At 44.6% G+C, this 27069-nt stretch overlaps 2 protein-coding genes across 4 annotated transcripts in view; one reads left to right on the top strand and one right to left on the bottom strand.

Annotated features, from left to right (window-relative positions):
* Positions 1-23062, top strand: part of Ccdc186 (coiled-coil domain containing 186) — a 46013-nt gene extending 22951 nt beyond the window's left edge. Inside the window, exons 13-16 of one of the 3 annotated variants that reach the window (XM_055629971.1) lie at positions 768-848; positions 2381-2591; positions 3628-3847; positions 4493-8050. In XM_055629971.1, the coding sequence (XP_055485946.1) occupies positions 768-848; positions 2381-2591; positions 3628-3847; positions 4493-4576 (596 nt within the window). In that variant the 3' untranslated portion in view covers positions 4577-8050. Of the gene's footprint in view, positions 1-767; positions 849-2380; positions 2592-3627; positions 3848-4492; positions 8051-22320 lie in introns of those variants that run through there. The other 2 variants (XM_055629972.1, XM_055629973.1) reach the window with 2 other exon arrangements.
* A 225-nt stretch (positions 23063-23287) lies between these two features.
* The window catches only part of Adrb1 (adrenoceptor beta 1), a 49798-nt gene continuing 46016 nt past the window's right edge, over positions 23288-27069 (bottom strand). The window contains exon 2 of the mRNA XM_055591758.1: positions 23288-23466. Within this exon, the coding sequence (XP_055447733.1) occupies positions 23288-23466 (179 nt within the window). The remainder of the gene's footprint in view (positions 23467-27069) is intronic.

The following is a 27069-nucleotide window of genomic DNA, read 5'->3' as shown; positions in this document are numbered from 1 at the left end:
AGTTCCAGGACAGCCAGGGCTACATAGTGAGACCATGTCTTGGAAAAGAAAAACAAATTCAAAGTGGTTTTGGAGAATCTGTGCCATGTGTTGGAATACAGTGAAAAGCATTACGCACATCAGCTTTTGATCTGTATGCCCTACTTCTTTGTGTTTAAAGTAGGAAGGACGTAGCAAGTGAAGACTGAGGGTTTGTTTACTGTGTCTATATTGAGCTATTTGCCAAAATTATTCAGTCTTTAAAGGTCTGCCTATGTCTATGTGTGCGGGTGGGTGGCCTGCTCTTGTCTGTGCACCACATGCTTGCCTGATGCTGATAGACTCCAGAAGAGGGCATCATATCTTCTGGAACTGGAGTTATACACAGCTGTGAGCCACCATGCGGGAGCTGGGAATTGAACTGGGTCTTCTGGACCAGCAGTCAGTGCTCTTAGACTCTGGTCCAGCTCTCTAGCCCTGTTTCTTACACGTTCACTGAAGGCGAGTTTGGGAGAGATTCTGATACTGGGAGGGTGGCCTATGTCTCCCGCAGGCCTGAAAGTTAAAGTCCGCATGAGGAAACAATGCTGCCCTCAGTTGGCTTTGTTTTTATTGAGTCTTTGCAGCTCCAGATGTCATTTATATGAGTGGCATCACTTGTGTTCTAAGATATAGATCAAGGACCGTGGTCTTGTGTTCTGTCATTTTGCCCAAGTAACTTTAACAATTTATGTCAGATGGCATGGCCACTAAAAGTGTCACAAGTGTCCATTTCTTTATTTTCATAGCACGTAAAAAGCTAGACCAGACTGAGAATGGAGGCTATGACAAGGAAGTCAGCAGCATGGGAAGCCGCTCTAGTTCGTCAGGTAAAGATGAGCTCTGTTGGCGGTGATTGCTTTCATTTTAAAAACTATTTATATGCTTTGTTGCATTTTGAGGCTTAAAAATAGAAGTTACATATAATTATATTGTAGAAAATGTACCTTATTAAATATTTATCTTCTGCTCTTAGCTAACATACCTGGTTTGTCCTGGGCTCTGTCTTGAGACTTCCCAACCCATTTTCTTTACCAGCACTTTTGTATTCTGTGCAACACTTCCTTTTTTAATTTCTGGAATTTAGATTTGTATCAATATAGATCACATCATATATAGATTCAGTGTGTCGACTCACTTCCATATTTTAACACTTGGTCATGCTTATGTAGCTTCAGGTTTAGATCAACAGTTCTCCTCTGGTATCTGCAGGGGTTTGATTCCAGAGCACTCAGGGATCCTTAAGTTCTCAGCTGTTGAAATCTTTCGTAGGATGGTGTAGTCTCTGCATATAATCTATACAGTCTTCCCACAGACTTTAAATTATTTCTACATCACTTATAGCCCCTAGCGCTGGGGACATGGTTGTTAAACTGTTTGCTGTACATGTTTAATGTGGACACTTTTAAGGAATATTTCCCTTCTGGAGTTAGTTGAACATGTGGAAGGGGATCTCACACATCTGGAGGAGACAATTGTGTGTCTATATTCATTCTCTTTCTCTCTGTCTGTCTCTGTCTTTGTCCCCACATTGATCTTTCACTTCTGTTAGAATCATTGTACTGTGATCATCTAGAATTGTTTGTTGGGGTCAGAGCATCAGTGCAGTCACTGTAGTAACGTGTTAACAGAAAGTACGTGGTTTCAAATTAACACTGTATCTTGGGTCCCAGCTAAAACCATTTTATTTGGGTTGTTTAATTTGCGCTATTATTTTTTTTCAAGTCTATAATACAGTTGAAGGCCTAATTTGTAAGGTGAAGAGGCTCAGACATTGATCTCACAGGTGCTGGTGGAAAACTAATACAAAGTCTAGGTGTGGGGGGTATAGACTCCCTACATGCATTGTTGTAATGGCGTCTAGATGCGATTACAATCCTGAGAGGTAAGTTTGTATTTTTAGCAGCAATAACCTAGGCACTGAGGGTCAGATAATGTATCCAAAGTCACACCATTTCATAAAGTGACCGGTAGGTGGAGTAGGATTTGAATGGTGGCAAGCATGCCCTTCCCTCTTTTCCCTTGCCCCCCCTTCCCCTCTCCCAAGCCCTTTTGGTTCTCCTACCCTTTCTTTTTACCCCTCTCAGTATTGTCATTTACTTTGTGAATTAATTCAGGCTTGCTATTCTTGTTTTTTTTTTTTTTTTAAGGTTTGTTTCTCTGTTGTCCTTCCTGTTGTTTTGTATAATGTAACTGACACTGCTGACTGCTGACGTCACCTGTGCTTTCAAAAAAGAATGGCGACTGCAAGTAGCCCACTCTGTGCTCTTACCAATACTGGACAGGGTTACAGGAACGACGGAGATGAGGTGAGGGAGGCCTAGGTCACACGCACTGTCTGAGCTTGGTCTTCTGTCTTCAGGGTCACTTAATGCTCGAAGCAGTATTGAAGACCGGTCTCCAGAGAACACCAGCGCCTCTGTTGCTGTGGACAACTTCCCGGAAGTGGACAAGGCCATGCTGATTGAGAGGATAGTGAGACTGCAGAAATCACATGCCCGGAAGAACGAGAAGATTGAATTCATGGAGGACCACATCAAACAGCTGGTAGAAGAAATAAGAAAGAAAACCAAGTATGTATTACTCTGGTAGCATGACCCGTGTCAGAGGACCGCCATTTGCATGGCCTCAGAAGTTGATGAAGAGCCAGTCTTTTCCATGGGCTCATCATGTTATGGAGGCTGGCCTTGCATTCCTGGGCTCAAGTGACCCTTCTGCAGCAGCTCCCTGAGTGTCTGGGCCGGCAGTGCTGGGCCTGGCTTAGTAATCTTACGGCATCCTGGTCTCTATCTTCTGGATTACCTGTTGTGTTCTAGGGTTAGGGGATACAGGGATGAAAGGAGACAAAGCCTCTTCTTACAGGCGGACATCGGGAGAGAGAGTGGAGGGCCGTGGTTCTGCTTTTTAATACTGAGATAACTTTGGATTAAAAAATTGTACTTAGCTTTTAAAAGTGTATGCCTCTAAAAGATGCATAGATTTTTGAGAGTTTCCTACTGATCAAAATCTAGTGGGTTAGTAATTGAGCTCCTTTTGGTGTGAGACACTAGTGGCTTGATCAGTTTAAGTCCACTCGGCAGCCGGGTGGGTTTTCGGATCAGTTAACTGTATCTATAGCATGAGCTGCCCTTTCCTGTGAGGTCAGGCCCCAGCTCAGCTCCACATGCAGCCTGACTGACCCACAGTCTGTGCTGCGCCACAGTCCTCCACAGACACCACGCTTAGTAAGAGCTGTCTTCATGCTACAAGTCGTCTCCTAACCTTCTTAAACAGTTACTCTGAAATAATTTTAGACCTGTAGAAAATTCTGCTTGTGGACTTTTAAAAGAAAGGGTAGAATACAGTTCAATAATAGTTTAATAGAAAATACTAATAAATCAAACCAATGATTTTCACATACAAGTACAGAAAGAAACAGAAAAGCTGTATTTGTATTTCGTCAGATACCATGATACAAAACGGGCCAGGTTAGCAGCCCATCTGATAAGCGTTCTGAGCTGCCCTAAGTTAGTGGCCTAATAGGTGGATACTTTCTTTATGCTTGTGAATCGCTGATTCCTACAGACCCAGTGTTGTATTCTGCAAGCACAGTGTCATTTTGTTTTGCAGAATAATTCAGAGTTACGTTTTACGAGAAGAATCAGGCACACTTTCTTCAGAAGCCTCTGATTTTAACAAAGTGCATTTGAGTAGACGCGGTGGCATCATGGCGTCCTTATACACATCCCATCCCGCTGACAGCGGGCTAACACTGGAGCTCTCTTTGGAAATCAACCGAAAATTACAGGCTGTTTTGGAAGATACATTGCTAAAAAATATTACTTTGAAGGTACTTACGTTTCTTATTTATTGACCACTCAGTAAACATGGCAGCACGAGGCTGCTGCTCTAACACGGGGTTCCACGCTACCTAGAGAGAAAGTCAGCTTCTTGCTGGACAGACACTGAGGTGAACTCTTGGCTTCACAGCGGATGGCTTGTGCCAATGATTATAATTAATAACCTTTTAATATTACAGCATTTTTAGTATATTTTGTGGCTTTTGTCTGACCCAACTTTTCTGTCTTTGCTATGCATGAATTGGTAACTAGTAATAGATTTTAAAAATAGTTTTAAACCTAAGTAATCATTATGAACTAAAACTTGATGTAACTTCAATGAAAAGATTATAACTTTGGATCAGGTGTGTCACACACATTTAATCCCATCAGAGGCAGGAGGTGTTCTGGGAGTCTGAGGCTAGCCTGGTCTGTCTATATAGCAAGTTCCAGGACTACACAGAGAGAGCCTGTTTTTTAAAAAAAAACAAAACAAAACTTGGAAATGGACAGGCCTATTTCACTAAAACGTGTCTCAATTATCTCAGGACCAAGAACTAACCTCAGTTTCACAGTTTAGGCAAACGTAGTTGAAAAGGTTTTTGTATTATACTTAGTACTTCTGTTTTCTCTCCCCCTCCCCCCACTTATTAAAGGAAAACCTGCAAACACTTGGAACAGAAATAGAGCGCCTTATTAAACACCAGCATGAACTGGAACAGAGGACGAAGAAAACCTAACACAAAGCTCTTGCCCAGTAGACAGACAAGAGCCACAGAGCAGCAGGTGCCACTGTCCATGTCCTGAAACAGGCCCGCTTTGTGTCAACTAATCAAAAGTTTGCTCTGCTTTCCTGTGTAGACGTGCCCTTTTATGAACAGGTGCGATGGTGTGTGTGCTGGTACTGTGAGCTCAGCGAGGCTCATTTCTATGCGGGGCAGCTCAGCCGCCTGGTCGCTGACTAAGTGTTTAATGTCCTTATTGCCCGAAAGTGCTAAACATTAGTACCACGGTTTAACAAACAAAACAAAAATTTGCCATAGTTCTTCTCTTAGTGATTTCAGCCCTTGGAAAGCATTCATGAAAAGACAGGTTATCATCATTCAACCATTCGTTATTTCTGCAACACAAAAAGAAACCTAGAGAGATCATTAAGTTTTTCAATTTTGATCATGGCCCATTGGTCACCCCTGTGTCCTAGCTACTTCAAAGGCTAAAGAGGCTTTCTTGAGCTCATTAGTTCAAAGCCAGCTCAGGCAGCATCTTAAAATCCCATCACAGAATAGCCTTCAGTTGTGCCGTAAGCATGTATGTGAGTACTTAAGTCAACTCTGATTTTAGTGACAACCTAGACAGGAGAGCTGGCTGTTGGTGACTAGTGGTGGCCAGACACAATCTGTCAGGTGTCCTTACCTGTCGTAGGTACATTTTTATAATTGAGTTACTGGTTGAAATTTTTAGTTACTTAAACTATGATTTTTAACAATATGTGAACTGAAGAATTTCCTGTGGGTTTGTTAGATTTTGAAATGTGGAATGGGCCAGTCATTAGAACAGATAAATGAAGACTTTGAAGCTGACATACTTTCTGATCAACCTTCGTTTCCCTGACACTGTGTAAAGGTTTGGAATATAAGGGCTTAGGCAGTGGCTCATATGTTGGTCCACAGCACAGGGAAAGTTTCTTCAAATGTGAGGTTTCAGTATATTGTTTAAAATTATACAGTTATATCTTAATAGCCAAAGGAGCTTTTGAGCTAAGCTGTTGTATCTTGTTGGGTATTTACAGTGTTTAAAATGTATACTTAAATGTTGCCAACTGTGGTATCAACATTTCTGTCATTGAATTTTTTTTCCAGTTTATAGCTTCTCACTTAGCAGAACCTAAACACTAAACATTGTGTTCAGACTTGTCTGTACCCTGGAGCCCTTGGAACAAGCTTCTGTTTTGCGTTTGGGCTTTTTCCCCCCCTCTTAAGGGACTTGAGCTTTGGGATAGATGCTTGTAAAGAGTTGTGTGGTCTGTAGCTGGCCATGGTAACACATGCCCATAATCCCAGCACTCAGGAGGAAAAGAAAGATGAGAGGGCAGCCTCAAGTGCAAAGTGAGCTGGAGGCCAGCCTTGGAAGCCTGTGTTTATGTAGAACTGTGTGGGCTCTAATCGGTATCATGTCAGCACCCTGTGAATGTGTTTTAACATTTCCTTAAATCACCATTGATTATAAATGTAATTTACCAAATCCTAGATGTCAATACAATGTCTTTTTGTGAATATTTATTGTTGTCCAAAAATTATCTCTTAGCTTCATAGTGAAAATGCATTCAAGGTGGTTTTATTTTTAAAATAGTTGTAAAAAGTATTAGCCATAATATGTCTTGCTCTTTTTATTAATAATTTATTAGAATAAAGAATAAGAGGATAAGTGCAATAAATTCTGGATTATTTTCCATTTATTCCTAGACATACTTGTAGCATTCCGAAGGTCTGCATGGTGTAGGCAGTAACGTGGCTACATTTCCCTGGTTCCTCAGCTGATAATTGACTCATGAGTTACAGTAACTGGGTTCTAATTCCGAGACACAAAAATGTATAATGGAGACCATTGTGATCATGTCCACAGTACCCTGTGCCTGTCTACGTACTTTAAAGTCTGTACACACTTGGTACTGATGGGATAAGCTAGTGTTGATGTCCGTGCCTCCATGTACTGGGAGAACTTAATGTGATAGAGTATAAAAATGTAATTACTAAAAGACATGCTTTGATCATATTGTTGCCTTTTCCCTATCTTTAAAGCTTAAAAAGCTGGGGAAGCTCTTTATTAGGCTTCTCCTGTGTCCTTTCAGATATGGTCAAGACTGAGCAAAGTAATGTATAAGGGGTCTGTATCAGAAAGAACCTTCTCCACTGATTTATAAACAGCTCCTGGTACAGATTTCTGAGGTCCCACTGATTGAATATGTGGAAGAAAGAACCAGAGACCCCAGGGGGGAATTTGTTGTATTTGATCATTTGAAAATGATTATTTGTTACTCCCATTGTTCCATCTCACTCACAGGTGAGTTTGGACAAAATGAACAATTGGCGGTTTGGTTGTTTCCACATAACCACTTAGAGTGACTCAGTCAGGCTATGCGTGTATTTATTAACCTAAGAAACACATTGCCTAATAATAAGCACCTTGCCAGACACTCTGCAGGGGTCATGGTTACTGCTGTCCAGTTTTCTTGGGGCTTGTGGTCTCTTAACAATGGCAGGGCAGACTTCAGGCCCCACACCTGGGTATTTCTGGGCTAAGTAGAGAGCTTATCCTCTTGCACAGGTAGATAGATGGCCCAAGAGCCTCCGCCTGGCCTGGAGCTCTGCCTGGGGAGCACTGTGAGCAGATTGTGTCTCCATGGTGCTCTGCACATCTCTTTAACTTGGAAAAGGGGGAATCCGAAGATCATGAGGGAACAGGGACGTACGTTAGAGTTTAGCACTTAGTAGCCTCACTGGCGCCTGCTTGGTGCCCTGAAATGAGTCCAAGTGTGTCAGCCTTCTCAATTCTCTTGTACAGGCTGCTGGTTGTTTTCTAAATACTTTTACAAGAAAATAGGCTAAAACTTGGGGGGGGGGGGAAGAAACTAATAGGCAAAAACTTGGTGGGGGGACAGAAACTATTATTATGTGATATATGTTGCCATGCTAAGTATATTTTTTATAAATAGTGTCATTCATGCTTTGGTACTCTAATCTCTTTTTCAAGATTTTTTATTACACTTTATTCCTTTTGTATCCCAGCTGTAGCCCCCTACCTGTTTCCCTCACAATCTCCCCCTTCTCCCATGCCCCTCCCTTAGTCCACTGGTAGGGGAGGTCCTCCTCCCCTTCTGACCCTAGCCTATCAGGTCTCATCAAATTGTCAGTCTTTAACACCAGTTGGTGGCGCTGGCAACCTGAGAACTGTCCAAAGAAAAGCAAAGAAATTGAAAAGCAAACTAAATGGGAATATATGCATGTTGGAATACCTATTTCCTCTTCAGTGGGCTCTTGAAGTGCATGTGGCTATTCTTCATGACTGCTGCCGTCTTCCTGTAGGCGTCTGCGCTGTATAGATAACCCTGGATCACACTGTGCATTCTGTAAATACTCTGTATAAAGCAGTGCTCTTCAGAAGAGTGTGTACATTCTGTACTTATTATTAAATAAGCAGTGCCTGCTTACCATGTCTATCTCGGTGGTGTCTGTAATCACTTACACATTTCAAATGGCCAAACACACTGATTCTCCACTGTTAGCATGACTCTTCCAACTGCTTGATTCTAGCTTTTAAAGTAGACTGATTATTCTTGCTTCCCACATGTGTCTTTATCCTTTGAAATGTGATTGGAGTAAGGTTAAGTTAGATGCCAGATTTCATTTTAAACTGTAGGTGGCAACACTGGGCATTTTATAGAAGACATTAGCCCCCTGGGCTAGAAAGTGTCTTACTGGGCTGGTGGCCTTCTGATGCTTTCTGGGGTTTCACAGGGCTGTGGACCTTATGTGCCCACAGTCTTTAGCTTCTTCAAGAGTAAAGAACTGCTTGATGTTGGAATGGCATTGGCTTCCTCGGGTTAACACTCGATGAGTATTTAACATCTCTAACTTTCCAGTTGCCTCATTTATGCCACATCGTCCAAGCCACTCATTCATGGGGAAGGTCTCCAGAAATCCAGATCTGTGCAATGTCAGGAAGCAGTTGGCTGTGTGCGCAGACAGGTTTCTGCCTAGCTGAAGAAACAGTTTGTATAAAACAACAAACCTCAAATGGAAAGACGTGTAGACTTACTCTGCTTCTGGGGAACTTCCAGTCATCTTTCTATACCCAAAGGCCATGCTATTTTACCAGGCTGCTTAGCTTTTGAAAGGCTAGTTTTTAGATACAAGAAGCCAGGAGCTTCCAGAGAGACCATGCATGGTTTCTATGCAGTCTTGGTCTTTATTAATTAATGAAAACCTTAAGGACAGGAGGTAGGGGTTGTGTGCGCAGCACCCTTCTGTGTCTCTGGCTCAAGCACTGTCAGACTTGCTGACCATTAGCTGTTTGGGGTCTATAGGTTCTTTGGGGCTATACCAATCTCCGTCAACAGCAAACTGAGCAAGCGGTCTCACCTCCTCTATCTCCTCCAAGCCACTGGGCCACAAAGGCCTCTCTCTGGCTGTCTCCTCCAAGCCACCACACCATCCATCTCTGGTCTCTCCAAACTGCCACACCTCTTTCTGGCCTCCAGAGTCCTGCTCTGTGCACTGGGCAAGCCAGTACCGGCTGGCAGAGACCACATCCACAGGAGGCAATTCCCAAACTAAAACCCCACACTTGGGATTAAAACAAAAACATGTTTACATAACATAACAGTTTTTAAAGAAACCAGGTAATGGAGTTTGGTCATACAGAGAATACAGGACATCTCCCCCCCCCCCCCACCCCCGCCTTTGACTTGTTGCCAAGAGATAGAAAGTTTTTTCTTTAAACCTTTACTGTTAACATGCCATTTTTCATGAAATTTTGAGACTTCCAACATATTTCCTATTAGTAATTGATCAATTTCCTTGTGCCAAGAGACCTGGCAAACCTGTTTGAGACCGAATATGAGCAATGGATAGTTTCTACTTCTGATGGTCTGTTGCAATTGCATAAAGAACAGTTAATTCTGAGTTATCAGGAATAAATTCAGTTTCTATATACAAAACAACTCTGTACATATTGAGAGTCCGTTAAACATATTAAGAGATTCCGCAAAATCTAGTAATACCATAAAGATTGCATACAGTTCTGATACTTGAACTGAAGAATATGGGCTTTGGATCACCTTGCTTATTTTGTCTGATTTATAACCTGTCATTGCTATCTTGTTTACATCAGTATAGAATGTTAGTGACTCTGGAGTTGGTGTTCCCTTTATATACAATAAGCTGTGTATGTTTGCTTTGAGGGTATTTGTTATTAATTTCTCCCAAGTATTTACTACAAGCTCTTTGCCAGTCTTCAATGATATAATCTCAGTATTAATAAGAGGCACAATTTTGACCAGATCTACCTTTTATAATTTAGAAATCTTTTCTATGTATGTCTTCAATTTTTTGCTTTATGTGCTAAGAAAATGCATTCCATAATACTGTCTTCCCTTTGCATAATGAGCCCAGTAGGAGACTAAGCTGAAGACAAAATGACCAAAATACAATCAGGTTTAGGACCAGTTCAATCCAACATGTGCGTCCTACAGTCTTGTTCTACCAGAAGTTAGTCTTTCTGCGTTAGCTGCTAAACGTCTTGGACTGTTTAAGTCTGGATCTTTTTGTAATGTTTGAAACAACTCATAAGTACTTAATTCATTTGTAGGCCTCAACCAGTTAATATCACCCATTAATTTTTGAAAACCATTAAGTGTTTGATTGATCCCTACAGATGTACCTTTTGTGATCAAAATTTATGTTGACTTATTTTAGAACTGTCTGTAAACCCAGCATGGCAGAATTCTTTTTGTTTCCTTAAACATTTTCTCTAAAGTATCTTCATCAGAATCAGCCAACAGAAATATCATCCATGTAATGATAAATAAAAGATTGAGGAAATCACCTACATATTATTTTTAGTGGCTGTTGCACAAAATATTGACAGAAAGTTGGACTATTTAACATTCCCTGTAGATGTACCTCCAGGGGTGTCTCTTTATTGGACCACCATTGTTAAAAGTGGGTAATGAGAAAGCAAATCTTTCCCTGTCCTGCTCATGAAAAGGGTATTGTGAAAACAAACAAACAAAAACCAATCTTTTAAATCAATTACTATTATAGGCCATGACCTAGTTAACAAAGAAGGTAAAGGAATTCCATGTAATGAACCCATTGGTTGAATTACTCAATTCACTACTTTTAAATCCATTATCATCCTCCATTTTCCTGATTTCTTTTTTACAACAAACACGGGAATTCCATGGGCTGGTAGACAACTCTGTTGAGCCTCCACATGTTCTTGTACCAGTTGTTCAAGTGCCTGCAATTTTCCTTTTATTATGGGCCACTACTCTTGCCACAGAGGTATGTTTAAAATTTATTTTAGGGGTAGGGCTGTTGTATTTCAGTAGTGGCCTCTCCTATAAGTTTAGAAACTCAGTTCCTGTGATGTCCTGTGCTTGGACAGTAGGAACAGCTTGTGATTCTGATTACAAGTATCAATATCTTTCCCAGGAGCATTTACCATTTCACCGATGGTGTCATTGGCTGTCTCTGAGATTGCAAGAATATTAAGTACCACATTATTGTAAAAGATCCCTTCCCTATGTTTATGGGTATGTCAGCCACATGAGGTCTCAACTTCCCTGTTTGCCCTTTCTGTCCCACACATTTAATGCATTATACACTTTGTCTTATTTAAAATAATTTACCAATTCCTATAAAATTGTGTATAAACCTTCCGAAGTTAACCAATCTGGATTCCGAGACTTTTGGAAGAGGATACTGATGTCAGCTCCAGTATCTACCAAACCTCCTATTTCAACACAATGCACTTGCACCATTAATCTGGGTCTCTGATCATTAACCACTATTTGCCAGAAACACCTGCCAGAAACTCCCAGGTGCATCTGTTCTTTCTACTGGAGCAACCTTGACTTTATGTAAAGAAACAGTAACAGCTGAGCAATTCTATCCCTTGCATGATTTTCATCTCCTTTTTTTACATATGCCATGATTTAAATTTATTTCTTGCAATCCCCATCTACAATACCTGGATGCACAATAAATCCTCGAGAAGCTAATTCACTTCTTTCTAAGATTATTCCTACATTCCTGAAGGCAAAGGACCATAAACATGGTTATTTTGTAACATTTAACTTTTTGGGATAGTCTGACCAGATCCAAAGCAGTGCTACCTTCAGTAGCAATGTATGCCATCAGCAATATTTCGTTCTGATCTTCCTTCCCGCTTGTCATCTCCTAGCTGACCAATGAAAAAAGGTTATTTTTTTGCTGGGGGTACACAAGCTGACAGCCCCTGCCCCCAAATTCATTTAATGGTGGCAAGAGGCTACCCTCTAAATCTCATCTAGATATACACTCATTAGTCCAGTGCTTTCCCTTATAACACCTACAAATTCCAGGGAATTGGGGCATTCTATTTTGGACCGAAGGTGCTTGTTCACGGCTATGAGTGAAATTACCGTATTTTTCTGAGTTAGCACACTTGCCACTTTGAACTCTGAAGTTTTAAGCCTTACAGTTTCTTTGGATTTGGCCAAATTCGCCACAGTTAAAGCACTGGGCATTTTGATCTTTGTGACTTCTAGCTACACTTTGTTCTGTGATACTGGCATGATGCTCCTGAGAGCCAGGGTCAGTCTCTCTAACCCATTCATCTCTTGGGGCTGCTTGTGCTTTTAATGGTCTAAGTGCTCTGACATTGCATTCTCATATGGCAAGACCTTTTTCAATGCCTATCTGGCCTCAGGGTCTGATAGGCCTCTATTCACAGCTAAACCCAATCTCTGTAAGAAGGCAGTGAAGGCTTCTCTAGGACCTTGTACTACTTTAGCAAATGAGGTAGATGTTTTCCCTGGGCTTCTCAACCATAGCCCAAGCTCTTAGAGCTGCAACACAACATTATTCAATTAACATCATCAGATCAGATTTGTTCTCATAAGTCAGTCTAACGCCCTTTACTAAGCAATTGATCCTTAACATTCATCCCCATTATATTCTGTTGTTCTATTTTTGAGGCTTCGTTCCTCCACCACAATAACCATTGTGATTGCCAACCAGCCTATAGCGTAGCCGGCACCAGTCCCTTCCAATCTTTGGGAATAAGTCTATTTTGCATAATCCAATAGCATTTCTATTGGATGCCGTGACTCGTCGGAAGCCTCGCCACCATCAGCAGCAGGCATGGGACGGCAACTCCTCTAACTACACATTTGGCTCCAGAGCTCTGTTGGCCCAAATGGCTTCCAGGCTTTTCCCCTTCCCCGCTGCATGCAGGTGCTCTCAACACCTTGACACTTTCAGGTTTTTTTGTTTTGTTTTGTTTTATCTTCTCCATTCTTCTCTCAAACCCCTTCATATCCACTCATAACTTTTCTACACTTTGTACTTTTTCAGTCATTCTTCCAATCTTTTTAAAAATAGAATATAGGAAGAAGACAAGGCAATATTGAAAATCCCTGGGAGCAATGTGGAAGAGAGCCCAGTGGCAGCTGCTGCTGCACACTTTCTGCTGACATCTTGAAGTAGTATATTCATTCCTTCATAACTGTCTCTCCTGAGCGGCATTGGAAACCCAGTTCCCCATTCTCCCTTAGCCGCATCTGTGTCACTCGTCAGCCCTTATCTATTTTAACTCTTTCTCACCAACCATGTGAGTGCCACCTGCTGCGCTCTCTTTTAAACTCACTTTATTTTGGGTATTTAGGCCTTCACCTCTCGTCCAACTCTTTAACCCCAGGTAAGAGAGAGGTTAGTGGGGAGAGAGGCCACAGCTCCCTTCACTTTTGGCTGTTTAGGTACCTGGGATCTTTGGGGCTACACCAGTCTCCATCATCAGCAAACACAGCCAGCGGTGTCCTCTGTCTTCCTCCTCCAAGCCACCACACTGGCCATTTCCAGTCTTTCCAAACTGACGAACTTTTTGTCTCTGGGCTATTTATTTATATCTTTGGGCGTCCTAGACCACACCCCTCTCAGTGCTGTGCATTATCAGCTGGCAGAGACCACGCCCCGCAGGAGGCAGTTGTCAGCTGTGGACAAACTAAAGCCCAAACTAAAATCATACTCTTGGGATTAAAACAAAACATATTTACAGAACATAACTGAGTTTTAAAAGACACCAAAGCGTCTATTACACCTCTGCTAAGTTGAAGGCGGCTGTCAGCATCTCTAATGGATTCAGAAGTCCCACAATTGTACTGGACAGAGAAAGCATTTAAGAACTAACTAACTTAACAGATTCTGTTTAAAGGTGTGTACTTGCCTAAAAGCATTACCTTTTAAAAAATAAAAATACATGGCCAAACACCTGCTAGGAGTGATAGCACCAACTTTAAACAAAAAAGACATGAGTCCCCCATGCCTTCCAGGACCTGGAGGAGCCAATGTCAAAACTGCATAATGCAAAAAAGCTGTTCTCACATGTAAGTGTTAATCATAAGAACCTGTAGCTGCAGAGCACACGTGCTGCTCATGGTAAATGGCACCATCACGGTATGACACAGCTCCCATCTGAGAACACTTACATACAGGCCAGGAAAAAGCACTTCTGGCTGTGCTCTCCCAACCCCTCAGCAAAGATACTACCAAAGCTAGAGCTGCAGCAGGTTTTTCTACATGTATCTGGTGTCTACATTCACCATTTTCCTCCTCCTATTTAAATTGGCCTTTATTTACCGGGTCATTCAAAAGAGAAAGAAGAAATGGAAAGGGGATTTTTAGAAGTTAATGGAATTCTTTGTCTCCCTGTAACCATCTCCTCAGTGTTAGGGCTTGAAGACAGTATTCCCACCAAGGCTCTTGTGTTGAAGACTTGGTGGGTCCAGCCACTGGGAGAGCCCCAGGATCCTGAGGGCTTTGACCTAATCAGTGGGCTGATCCATTGATGGGGTTGTATTTAGTAGGATTATGGTGTGGAGGGATGAGTGAGGACCTGGCTGGAAGCAGGTCGCAGTGGAGCAGGCACCTTCCGTGCACCTCTCCCTGATTCCTGGAGCTCTGTCTCCCCCATGCCATGCTACCATCACACTGCCTGGCCACACCAGGCCTGTAGCAATAGAGACAGCTTGTTATGGACTGAAACCCTGGAAACAGCTCAATAAATCTTTAAACTGCTTCGAGTAGTTAGCCTAACAGTACAAAACTAAAAAGCAGGGATGGAATTTCAGCTTAGGTGGAAGTCCTTAGATTTAGAGGCTGTAGTCTGCATGCGAGTTAAAGTAAAGCTGGCAGCCTTGAGCTCAGGACTTTCAGAAAAGATGAGTCAAGCTAGGACCTCACAGTTAGGGCTAAGTAGCACAGTGGTTGAACAGTTCATTTATCTATTTTTAAAATAGGGTTGTAGAAGATATGTTGCAGAGGCATAGCAGTGGGTGTGTCGACCTGTGTGGGAAGATGACTCTCGTGAAATGGTTGAGGGGCTGCTCTGAGTCTCCAGATGATCTATTACGTAATTTAAACGTGATGTTAGGGGCATTCATGTATGAACTGCAGAGATCACACAGGTGAGGTGCCATCCCACCAAACCATATTCCTGGGCCTCTTTATTCTGAGATGAATCTCAACAAGTTTCCTAGGCTGTCTTTGAATCACTGTGCAGTCCTGGGAGCCTTGAACTCACTGCCTCCCTCCCCCACCAGGGCCTGACCTGAGGTCACCATTTGGGAGTTATTTAAAGCCACATTAGAAAATTGGGGTACACCGCATCTGATTTTTATCCAGGTTAGCCCCGTTTTTCAGAGATCCGTCAACAGAAAAAGGCAAGGTTTAAAATATTTGTATGCTTTCTGAGTGTGAGAAGTAGGAATGACTACTAGTAGTTCATAGGTTTCTGGGTAAAGCCCAAGTTCAAATGCAAGTGAGATCTGTGGAACCATAACTGGTGTTCCTGCTAATTGTACATAAAGCTTGGTCCAAAGTCACAAGTCGCCCATAAGAAAAGTAGCTACATAGATCTTTGTCAGTGCTGCTGTTTTACAGTTTACTCAATGCTGTGTTTACATAGAAAGCAAAATGGCACTTCAGGCTACTCTGGTCAAAGATTAAATACAGCAAGCTCTGCTGCTTTTGTATTCTAAGAACGTTTTGTTTTTCCTTTCTGGTGATCAGGAACACAGTTAAATTTAAAAGACAAACATACCAAGAGGGACAGGGACATCCAAATGAACTGCTCTGAATGAGGCTTAGACCACTCCGTGAGAGGAAAAGGAAACTAAGCCTCTCTCCCCAGAATTAAGTCCACCTGTGGCGGAGGGACTTCCTGTCCACCCCCAGGGGTGGCATCATACAGCAGCATCATGTTCTTAGCCCAAAATGGCATCTTTTCTCCCATTGCCAACCTTTAACATGGTCAACAAGAAATGGTGAGGTGCATATGAATGCAAGGAACTTTAAAGAGTTAACTAATGAGTGGGCTGTGAACAGCCTTTATCACACACCACCCACCAGAAAAGCACTGCCACGCTATCTCCTACATGCAAGCCTCAGCCACTCTAAAGTATTGACAATCTATCAGTTTTTAGCATTTAGTTTCAGGTGGAGGGCAAGTTTAAAATCATTCAAGAAGCTATTTAGAAATATTTTCTTCCAAATAGAATACTTTGTTTGTTCTAAATTTAGTTGACAAGCTAATTATCATGCTATGTCAAATGGAACACTTCTTTGAGTTGCTTTCAGTTGCTAATGGGTGTACCAAGAAATTTAAGCTCGAAATGCCTGGTGCCTTCCACCGTTTGAGTAACATGTAGCTGACAGTGGGAATAAGGATAGAATATTAATAAGTTAACATATGAGGACAGCAAAAGGACTTGGGCCTATGCGGACCAGCCCAGGGATGAGAGACTTCAGAGAACACAGCTAGCATACCCACACTTCTGATGGGCTATCGCCAGAATCCTTCAGTCTTAAGGTTTTCTCAAAGACCACGAGAACATGGAAGGCAGCTTATCCCACAGGCCAAGTGAACTACATGGAGATGTATTGAGAGGGACGACAGTGCATCTCAAAGCAACGGCAGACGGACAGAACGACGGTGCTTCCGGACGATTGGAGAACTCCTCTACTTTCAGTGGAGCAAACTATGACCAGTTCAGTAGCCACACTCCAGCAGAGTGGGGGCCTGTGGGAGGTCAGAATCTTGGTGGTTTTGACCACATGGCCTTCAGCAAGTGTGTAGCTCTCTCCTCTCAACTGAAAACGTCCCCACCTGGAGAGAAAACAAAGCAACATCTTAAGAAGCTCTTCAAGTTCACAAGATTTCAAGACCCCTTCCTACAGCTGAACTGTAATAGTTGCTGGGAGAAGAGACACTCTCACGGGATGGCTCAGCTGCTTGCAAGGTGTGCTGGGGGCTCCAAGGATGTGGCCTCCCCAGTGCTCGCCCATGCTGACGTGGGCTTTGTGGTGATGCACTGTCTATGAACTCGCCAGTGCTCCTGAAGTAACTCCAATAAACCCACTGGCTCTCTGCGCTGAGCCTAGGTGCTGTGTCTTTGATCTGGCTTTAGTTTCGTGTCTAAAATGAACAGATGTTCTCATCAGGAAAAGGCACGCAACAACAGGTGGTTTTTCTTAGAGGTTAGAAAGTGTGACAGCACCAGCTGATAATGATCTAAGAGCAGTTTCAGTCACGTACTTCTCCATGTATGTCAGGACAGAAGCTGTGCTCTCTTCTAGCTGCATTAATCGACCACCATATCCATGAAAACCCCATGCCTGTGGCACACAGGTGCTTTCTTAGACAATTTGTATTAACTCATTTGATGCTTACAAACACCCATTTTAGGGATAGACAAGTCAATTAAAGGTCTGCAGATTTCTAACATGCACTCTCCACTACAGTGGTTGTGATAAATCCAGTATTCTCTCTCTCATTACTCTCTCTCTCTCTCTTTCTCTCTCTCTCTCTCTCACACACACACACACACACACATTTATCTGCATTTGTTTTATGATGAATTTATTCCCGTGCCATCAGTTTTTGTTTCTTCAGTTTGTTCTGGGATAGTGCTGTGCAGCCTCCTGTTCTGGCTTTGTGACAGTTGGTTCCTTTCCAGTGAGGTCCACATCAGTGTGGTGCCCCCCTGGTTATGCTCAATGACTGGAGAATCCAGTGCTGTCTTAAGCACCGTTTGATGAAGCAGTTATCAGACCAAGCCACACAGTGCCAAAGGGAAAGTAGCACGAGGTGGGGACAGAGTCACTTGGATCTGTGTGGTCGCATGTCTTCTTGGGTCGTTCACATTAGCTTGCACAGCGCAAGATGCCATTTACTCTGCAGGCCGCTCCAAAAGGATGTGCAGTGCCCACGTTATCCTAACATACAAAATGGCACGCATTTCTTGCCAGTGTGGTAGGAATGCTGTCTGCTTCCTGCCAGTTTTTCAGCAAGCAGGCTGTGGGAGTAGACACTGGCTCCAGCAATGCCAAGACTGTCCTGGCAGTGGGCTTGTCCTTTGCCATTGGGCCACATTTGAGCTGAAAAGCAGCAGAACTTAGATATGCATATTAAAAATGCTGCCTTGAAGGCTCTTTTAGACATAGATTTTTTTAATCTTATGGGTTTTTTTTTGTTTTTTTGTTTTTTTTACTTTTAGAAATTCTGTTTCCTGTAATGAAGAGTTTTCTTAAATTTAGCTATACTTCCAAAGACATATAAAAGATTTTTGTAGGTCAAGCCAATGTGAAGACTGAGCTTCAGTGTTCATTGAGTGGAAAAGGATTACAGTTTCTTAGTTTTAAATTCCATTACCTATTATAAACAAAGTGCCTTTACAGGGAAGACCTGCACAAGGCTGGGCCTGCCAACAGTTTGTCATGGAAGGAGGGGCTCAAGGAGCCACAGCCTCCCTGAGAGTTCACACAGTTAATGTTTGACAGGAGAGGAGGAGACTGTGTGTGCATGTGTGTGCGTGTGTGTGTATGTGTGCGCGCGCACGCATGCGTGTGCGTGTGTGCTCGTGTGTGTGTGTGTGTGTGTGTGTGTGTGTGTGTGTGTGTGTGTGTGAGTGTGATGCAGCCTCTGGTACGGCACCCTGCTCCTGTGTGAGAGACCCCAGGTGAAACTCACCAGGTGACACAAAGGCACATGTTTAGGAGGAGGGCGTCCTGTGGAAGTAGAGTAGAAGAGGGGCAAGAACCTTCATAAACCCAGTTGAAATGCATTAGGTACATGTATGAATACATCACAACAGAGCCCATTACTAGATATCATTAATGCATGCCAATAAAGAATTAAAGATTGCCCATTCGGACCTAGGATTTCAGTGCCAAGTATAGTTGGTGACACAATTGTTGATGTTTCTTCTTATCCAACTAGTTGGTATGAGTCAAATGTTTATGAAAGTTGCATAAAAGGTATAAAGAAATTTAAGTAGAAACTAGAAAATAAATTATGGATGTAACCAATTACTGTCTAATTGTCCTGTGAAGAGGGGAAATTGGAGAATGTCTTTAAGCAACCTCAAGAGATGTGAGCATAAAATTCCCAGGAGCCCATGCTTCTTAGAGATGTTAATTCCAGCCATTCCTGTAGCCCTCTCTGGGGAAATGCACTTCCCTTAAGTGAAGAAGAATGTAAAGTGACCTCAGAGACCAGCCTGCTGAGGCAAGGGCAGTAACAGAGCTCTTTGTAACCTCAAGTGGCTTTAAGAAAGGCAAAGAGGATGGATATTGGAGTAAGGAGAAAACAGGGAACAGGACAGGCGCCTACCACAGAGGACCTCTGAAAGGCTCTACCCTGCAAGGTATTGCGGCAGCTCCTGAGCCTCATAGCCAAACTTTGGGCAGAGTGCAGGGAATCTTATGAAAGAAGTGGGAAATAGTAAGACCTGGAGAGGACAGGAGCTCCAAAAGGAGAACAACAGATCCAAAAAGTCTGAGCACAGGGGTCTTTTCTGAGACTGATGCTCCAGCCAAGGACCACTCATGGAGATGGCCTGGAACCCCTGCACAGAGGTAGTCTATGGCAGTTCAGTGTCCAGGTGGGTTCCATAGTAATGGGGACAGGGACTGTCTCTGACATGAACTGATTGGCCTGCTCTATGATCACCTCCCCCTGAGCAGGGAGCAGCCTTACCAGGCCACAGAAGATGACAATGCAGCCACTCCTGATGAGACCTGATAGACTAGGATCAGAAGGAAGGGGAGGAGGACTTCCCTTATCAATGGACTGGGGGAGGGATATGCATGGGGAAGAGGGAGGAAGGGTGAGGTTGAGAGGGAGGAGGGAGGGAGTTACAGGGGAGATACAAAGTGAATAAACTGTAATTAATAAAAACAAAAATAATTAAAAAATAAAAAAATCCTTTAAAAAAAAAAAAAAAGAAAAGAAGAAACTAAAAAAAGGACACTGTGGAGCTAAAGGGTTTCCTTCCTGCCAAATAGGAGATGGCTCTGCCATGCTTGAAAATCTCTAACTAGGAGTGTGTTCTGATGCTACAGTGTTTATTTCAGTGTTGGGGGTGTCAGAAGAAGAGTTATCCATTGTTCACTAATGGGGCTGACTGCATTCAAGGGGCTCAGTGTTTGATGCTGGACTTGGCTTGCTCCTTCCATTACACCAGTTGCCATTAACTGGCCCATTGCTGGGAAGTCCTAACCAAAATGTTTTGTTTGTCAGAATATGTGCTTATGTCCCATGTGTAACTCACGCCCAGCTTTTGCTTTGGTGCTGAGACATCTTAGGCATTATGAAATTTGCAGCAAGCCTGGGTATCACAGGGTGTTTTGTACTGTTTTTAAGATTCGTGAAACATTGTCTGCGTGTGTGTTGATCTGTGAGTGTTTGACACGTGCAGATGTCCATGGAAGCCAGAAGAAAGCATCAGACCCTTGGAACTGGAGTTATAGGTGGTTTTGAGCCACCAGTATGAGTGCAGGGAATCTGCACACTCTGGAAAGCAGCAAATGCTCCTAACTGCCAAGCAATCTCTCAGCCAAGCCAAGGTGTTTTTATTCCTTAATAACTACACACACACACACAAAGACTGGGCATGGAGACTCATGAACCCAGCCCCTACCCATGCTGGAGTGACTGGCTGGCTTGAGCTTATGTAGATTTTAAAGCAGTGACCGTAGCTGCTGCTAGTAGGATCACTATGTCCCTTCCAGAACACAGCACGCCCCGCTGCCCTCTAGGTCTTATATTCATCTGTTCCCCTCTCCTTGATGTTCTTCAAGTCTTGTGGAGGTGACATACCATCCCATTCAGGCTCAGCACTCAACAGTCATTTATTCTCAACATTTTGACTGGTTTTGAGTCTCTGCATTGACTGCTGCCCACTTCAGAGAGAAGCTTCCCTGGTCAAAGCTGAGAGCAACGCCAATCAATGGGTATAAGCATAAATACTTACAAGGTAGTTTGACAGCATATTTGTTTAGTAAATCAACAATGTAGCAGGGTCCTATGGTATGGTTTATGAGCAAAATTCCAGCCACGGGATTTTGGCCAGGTTTCTGGTAGCAGGCATGAATGTCCTCCTGTAAAGCAGCCCTCAAGTCCAATCAGAAGGTGGTTGCTCATCCCCACAACCACGCCACTGTTGCACCTGTGGACACAGGCTGCCTGGCATGTCAGCGTCACAGTGCACAGGTTCTACCTCTGGGCAAGTTCGTTGATGACTTCCCTGGCCCAATGGCCCACATAGCACTTTTAAACTCTGTGAAAGCTAGCCAACAGGGAAGAGGTGTCCAACTCTGTTTCAGCTTTATTTCCGAATGTCTTGCAACTAAAATATAGTGTTTCTTGAGGATCTGGGTCTTGCCATCTGGTTATGGTGGGAAACCAGCAAAAATGGCAATACCCTCACAGTGTTATGTTTTGTTTGTGTTATGGTGGGAGACCATACTTGTAAATAATTATGTGTGGTGACAAGCCTGGATCAAGCAAGGTGTGTGTGTGTGTGTGTGCTGGCATAAAAGTGCCACAGAGTATGTGGAGGTCAGCCTGAGATGTCAGCACTCACCTTCCATCTTCTCTGAGACAGGGTCTCCGCTGCTTCTCCATTGCATATGTCAAGCTACCTGCTTCTTGAGTGTCCACGGCGCCCGTCTCCACCATCCTCCTCTGTAGATGTGCTGGGCTTACAGCACTAGCAGCACACATCCAGCTTATGTGCGTTCTCGGCATTCACACTCGGGTCCTCACCCTCGCATGGCAAACATTTCTGCGCACCTTCAGCTGCATCCAGCCCCATTTTTAATGTTTTTTTTTTTTAATTTTTATTTTTCCAGTGGTGAGGATCAAATCCAGGGCCTTAGACATACTAACTCTGAGTTCTACCACTGAGCAGCAGCACTAGCCCAAGCCTAGACTCTTAAGTAATTGGATCACCTGAAAAATTAGATAGGTTCATTGAAGATCCACTGGTGGAGTGCAGTTTGAACTTGCAATATGAACTTGCAATTCTTGGCCACCTGACCAAGAACGTATGTCCTAGAATCTACCTTAGCATAAGTCCTGGTTCCATCATTTGACCTTTGAAAGCCTCGTTTATTCTTGTGTGCAAAAGAGATAGCTTCCGAGGAAAGATCTGGGAATCATTACTGTCCCACATGAAAGAGACAAGAGCGTAAGGCTCCGAGACCCCGTCACTGGTGCTGCCTGAGTGTGAGCTCTTGTGGACTCGGGGCTCAGAGGACCAGCGTGGAGCATGGCTCTCAGAGGCGGGAGGGCAGCTCGAGGTTCTAGAGATGGAAGGCAGCAGTGAGGCGGATAGCACGATGGACCATGCACCCACTGTCTCCGCTTTCTCTTCCAACAGTTCAGAAAGCAAGACACAGAAGACACGGAGTTGGCATTTCGAGTATGTGGAAACCAGGAGGCTGCTTGAGGGAGTGGAATCTCTCCTGCCATATGGCTCCAGACCTCAACGTCCGGCTGCCAGCTTGGCGGCAAGCACCCTCACTCGCTGAACCCTTAAGATGGCCTCTTAAAAAACACAGTTTAAACAGAAGAGGAGACCGATAAAGCTGGGAGCGCCTTCGGGTTTCTCTGAGAGCGAAGTGCAGGCTGAGCGCCTCTAGGTGGCAGCGGAAAGTCACCGCCCAACACGGAGAAATCTGACCTTCAGTCCTTCCAACCTGCAAGTCTGAAACGTGAGCCTTCCAGAGTCAGGTGACACAACCCCTACGGAGTCTTCTTCCTGCAGCCCCCAGGTGTGTGGCTTCACTACTGTCCACACTGACCCAGAAAGCATGGAGAGCATCACAACCTTTGAGAACTGGATTTCCTACTCTACGGGTTGGGTGGGGAGTGGGGGGTAGAGGTGGACATTTGGAAGAAGGGGCAACATGCTTGCACGCCTAAACTGCTGTGCTGTTGCCTTCCTGCCTGGCACTAGCCAGACCCTCTTCCCAAGCTTCCTCTTCCAAGACCAGCTCTCTGTCATTTCCTAATTTCAGAAAGCATTCTTTTGGGATATTAAACAGAGTTGCTGGCTTTCCAAAACCTGGGAAGCTAGTTTGAGTTGAATCTGGATGGTGTTATTAAAGGGCTTTACTTCATGTTTGTTTGTTTGTTTTACGCATCTAAACTATACACAGCCGTCTTCTGTCCAGGAAGAGCTCTGGACGGGAACAATCAAACAGTCTGTAAGCACAGAGGGAAAACAGTTGTTTTAATGTCGTGTTACAACCGGCAGAACCAGCCTGGAGAGCCAGGTGTGGTCTGCAAAGGATTCATAAACAGACAATGTGAGGGAACAGATCAAGGTGGCAAGTGTTGACTTCTCACGCTATGCCTGAGGAAGAACTGCGCTCTGTGGACAGGCTCTCCATTCTCACCCCTAACACAGCCGCCTGAGGCGGTGACCACCTGAGGCGGTGACTGAAGGATGCCCATCCACCCGGCCCCCTGCGAATGCGGCCCCTAAAGAAGGACGCTTCCTCGCAAAGGGCCCGCTCCTTGCCTTCGGTGGGGGAAAGTGAGAAGTGAAACCCAACGTTGTCTGGGGTGGACAGCTTCCTATTAAGCCAACAGGCTCCTCATTCCCTTTCAAAGAAACCCTTCCAGCTAGTGGGGAGCTGGGCGCCTCTCCTCTGGCTTCCTCGAAAGGGCTGCGGATCAAAGGACAGCAGAGAGGGAGTGCGGAGCAGCCCAGGGCGGGGAGGAGCCGCGCCCTCGCTGCAGAGAGCTCATCCCTGTGTCCCCGTGTCTCCGCTGGCCTTTGAAAGGTGCAAGGTGCCACCCGAGCAGCGCAGGTCCCCTTTGGAGCCGCCAGCTAGCCCACCACCCCCTCTCTGCCCCCAACTTTGATCCCGGGGGTGAGGGGTGACGTGCTGCCCCGCCCTCCTTTTTCCTTCAGGATCCCACACTTCACCTGGCTCGGAGGACTTCAGGAGCAGATCTGTCCGCGGGTGACCGCTGGCCTCCCTTCGGCACCCCGTGGGGTGCCCTGAACAGAAGGAAAGCAGCCCTGGGTTGCTCCCTCTCTTCCGGATTCATTTCCGGCTTGAAATCTGGGGGACGCTTCCCCAGGAAGCTATTTTCCATCGTGGATAGCTGGAAACATTCCTGGAGCTTTGATGATCAGTTCGGTGGGATGGGGGTCCAAGGGTAGCTCACTCCTGGTAGCGCAATTTCGGAGCACACTTTGCCAAGACCCTGGGAAGGCCAGTTCCACCATCACCTCCCTTGCAGCAAGTGGAACACACAAGTACTCTGCTGTGTTGGGCGGGAGCCAGAGCTGAGCTGTCCTCTGGGGAATCGTTAAGCTGGGCATCTCTGTACCTCACTCACTGTGGTGCTTCATGAAGTGTGGTGTTGCAAACACGGGGATGGGGAGCTGCGCCTTGCAGCCCCAATAGAACATGTCTAAGATTCCCACAATTCCAGAGTCACCATGCCATAGTCCAGACCAGGATCCAGCTCCACCACTTGGCATGGAGAGCACAGATCAGAAATTGGGTTTTATTGGTATATTGGGACTATTGCCAAGTGTATGTGTGTTGATAGGAATCTAATGACCTTCCTGGAAGCTACAAAGATGTTAATAAGAAAATGGCAACCCAGACTTTTCATCAGTCCAATCCATTATCTAAATCTATGCGCCAGGATGTGTGCTCTAAGAACCCTTAGGTTTTGGACTCGGAGCCAGGCAGGATGGAATGTCCTTATGCGTGGTAGACCTTAGGCAGAGACTGGCTCCAGAACCCACAAAGGGAGAGTGCTGCCGAGCCTGTGAGTATGGACTATGTCACTGTCACTTTCAACAGTTACTATCTTAGCCACATAGTGACAAGTCTGCCTTCTGGGAAAGTCAGCCTCAACCCCCTCCCCCACCCCACTTCCAGGAGGGACAAATGTAGTTACAGCCCTGCAGGCAGAGGAAGTGATGAGGCAGGGTGCAGGGGCTCCGAGGCCACCCATTGTGGGGCCAGTTCTGTGACAGAGAAAGGCTGTTCTTTGTGATTTGAGAACATTCCTCCGGAGGTTAAGCCCAGGTTGGAGCCTGAGAGCCTCCAACCAAAGGCAAAGAGGGAAGGGGGAAATGGGTTCGTCATGCAAAACCCTGCTCACCCCAGAGTTTCAGTTCCGTGTTCCCATGCAAAGCAGAGGACCAGGAGTCACCAGGAGGCGGTGGACAGATCAACAGCAGAGCCAGGAGCTGGCCCCGGCTGGGTTGAGAGGGAGTACAGTTCAAGTACCTGAGGAGGTCAATGCGCCAGCCAAAGGGACGGTGTCAGTTTGTTTGTTTGTTTGTTTTCTCAGAATCATTGTCATTCTCTTCCTGGTACTGAGACTGAGGCTGGATACTGGACAAACAGGATGGACAGTGGAATAGGGCAGAGAGCCATGGATTACCATCCCCTAATGCCTGGAGACAATTTGCTATAAAAACTATTTGAACAACATGGCAGGCAGGCAGTCAGAGACGGGCTGTGCATGGCCAACTATGCAACAGAATTGGTTCCCATATGCAAAATATTTTATTCCACAAAGGATTTACGAAATGCAAGGCTTGGGGACTGAAGTTCACTCTGGCTCTTGCTAAGTCTGGGATGTGGGAGACTCTATTACTCTGCAATGGCAGCCATACAAAGTGTCAAGGAGCAGGTGGCTTACAAGATAGTTTTTCTTCCGTACTGGAAGCCAAAAGTGCTGGACAAAGTGTGGGGAGGGGTTGGCTTCTTCCCTGGTCCCTCTTATCTTTGCAGGCATCTCTTGCTGTGTGTCCACGTGATCTTGCCTGGGTGTTTGTATTTGTACCCTAATCTCTCTTTATAAAGACGCAGTCAGGCTGGATTAGAGCTCACCTCAGTGACCCCATTTTAATGTAATTACTTCTTTTTAGGCCCCATCTCAAACACAGCCACAGTCCACAGTTCATATCCTGGGGATCTGGGAAGGACATGATTCAGTTTCCTCACTGGTAAAATTGGAATCAAACTTGTTCTCTTTTCTTGAGACACAAATGAGATCAAGTAAGAAAAGGAACTTTGGAGGGTTTCGAGTGCTATAAATAAAAGCAAGCTGTCACTCTGTAGGTAGGACAGACATCTTCCACAGTGTGTCTGGTGGGTGGAGGGGTCTGTGAAAGTGTCCCTGTACACCTAGCATTTGGAGATCAAGTTCCCTTTGGAAAGATAAACTTTACAGCTAAATGCCATGTCTTCTAGGGTATTTGAGTCTTGAGAAATAGCACTAGTAATTTGTTCCTGTATTTGTCCAGCATCATCAATTACACACATGCTCTGCGCTAGGAAATGCGAATGGAAGGGGGACGGGAGGGCCAATAGGAAGCAGGCAGGAAGAGGGGCTTTCCTCTGGCTGTGCTGTGACTTGCTGGGACCTCACTGGACACTGTCTTGCCTTCAGCAGCTTTGGCCTAGCCCTTCCTTGGTCACCAAGGCTATTCAGGACCTGGACACCTGAAGGTCAGCCTGGGTCTGGGGCCACACGGTGTAAACTAAGGCAGGGTCAGACTCCAGGCTACTCTTAGATGTCTAATAGGCTAGCTGAAAGCAAGATCCTTCTGGGTTTTATGAAAACCAAGAGCCAGTAATGTCTGCACAAAGAAGCTGCAGGAGTTCACACTTGAAAGGCCGTGATGTTTCTGGGTTGGAAAACAAACTGTAACTAACCAGACTTAACCAGAAATTGCTTAGGAGACTTTAAAATACCCGAAAGAATAAAACTATTTATGCTTGTTCTTTGATAAAGAGCGTAATATTAGAGGTTTTTATTCCCAGAGATTTTCCTTTTGATTGAGTGTCAGAGCTTGAACCCAGGGCCTTGCGCGTGCTCTGCTGGTGCTCTGCCTTGCACGTGCTCTGCTGGTGCTCTGCCGCTGAACTACCTGCTGCACCCATGCTGCAGAGTTGGCTCACGGAAAGCCAAACACAGCTATTCACAGAGGGCTGTGGGGCTGGTCCTGGACCTCTCACGCCCCGGGAACCGCAGACTCACGAGTCCATTATAGAAAACGGTTTAATGTTTGCACATAACCCCTTCCTTCCCTGTGAACCTGTAATGATCTTCAGATTACTTGTGAAAATCAATTCCATATAAA

The sequence above is a fragment of the Psammomys obesus genome, unplaced genomic scaffold (assembly GCF_907164565.1).
Source record: "Psammomys obesus unplaced genomic scaffold, mPsaObe1.curated_primary_1811, whole genome shotgun sequence".
NCBI lineage: Eukaryota > Metazoa > Chordata > Mammalia > Rodentia > Muridae > Psammomys > Psammomys obesus.
Note: the sequence above shows the minus strand (reverse complement) of the source record. Positions and strands in the feature narration are given on the sequence as shown.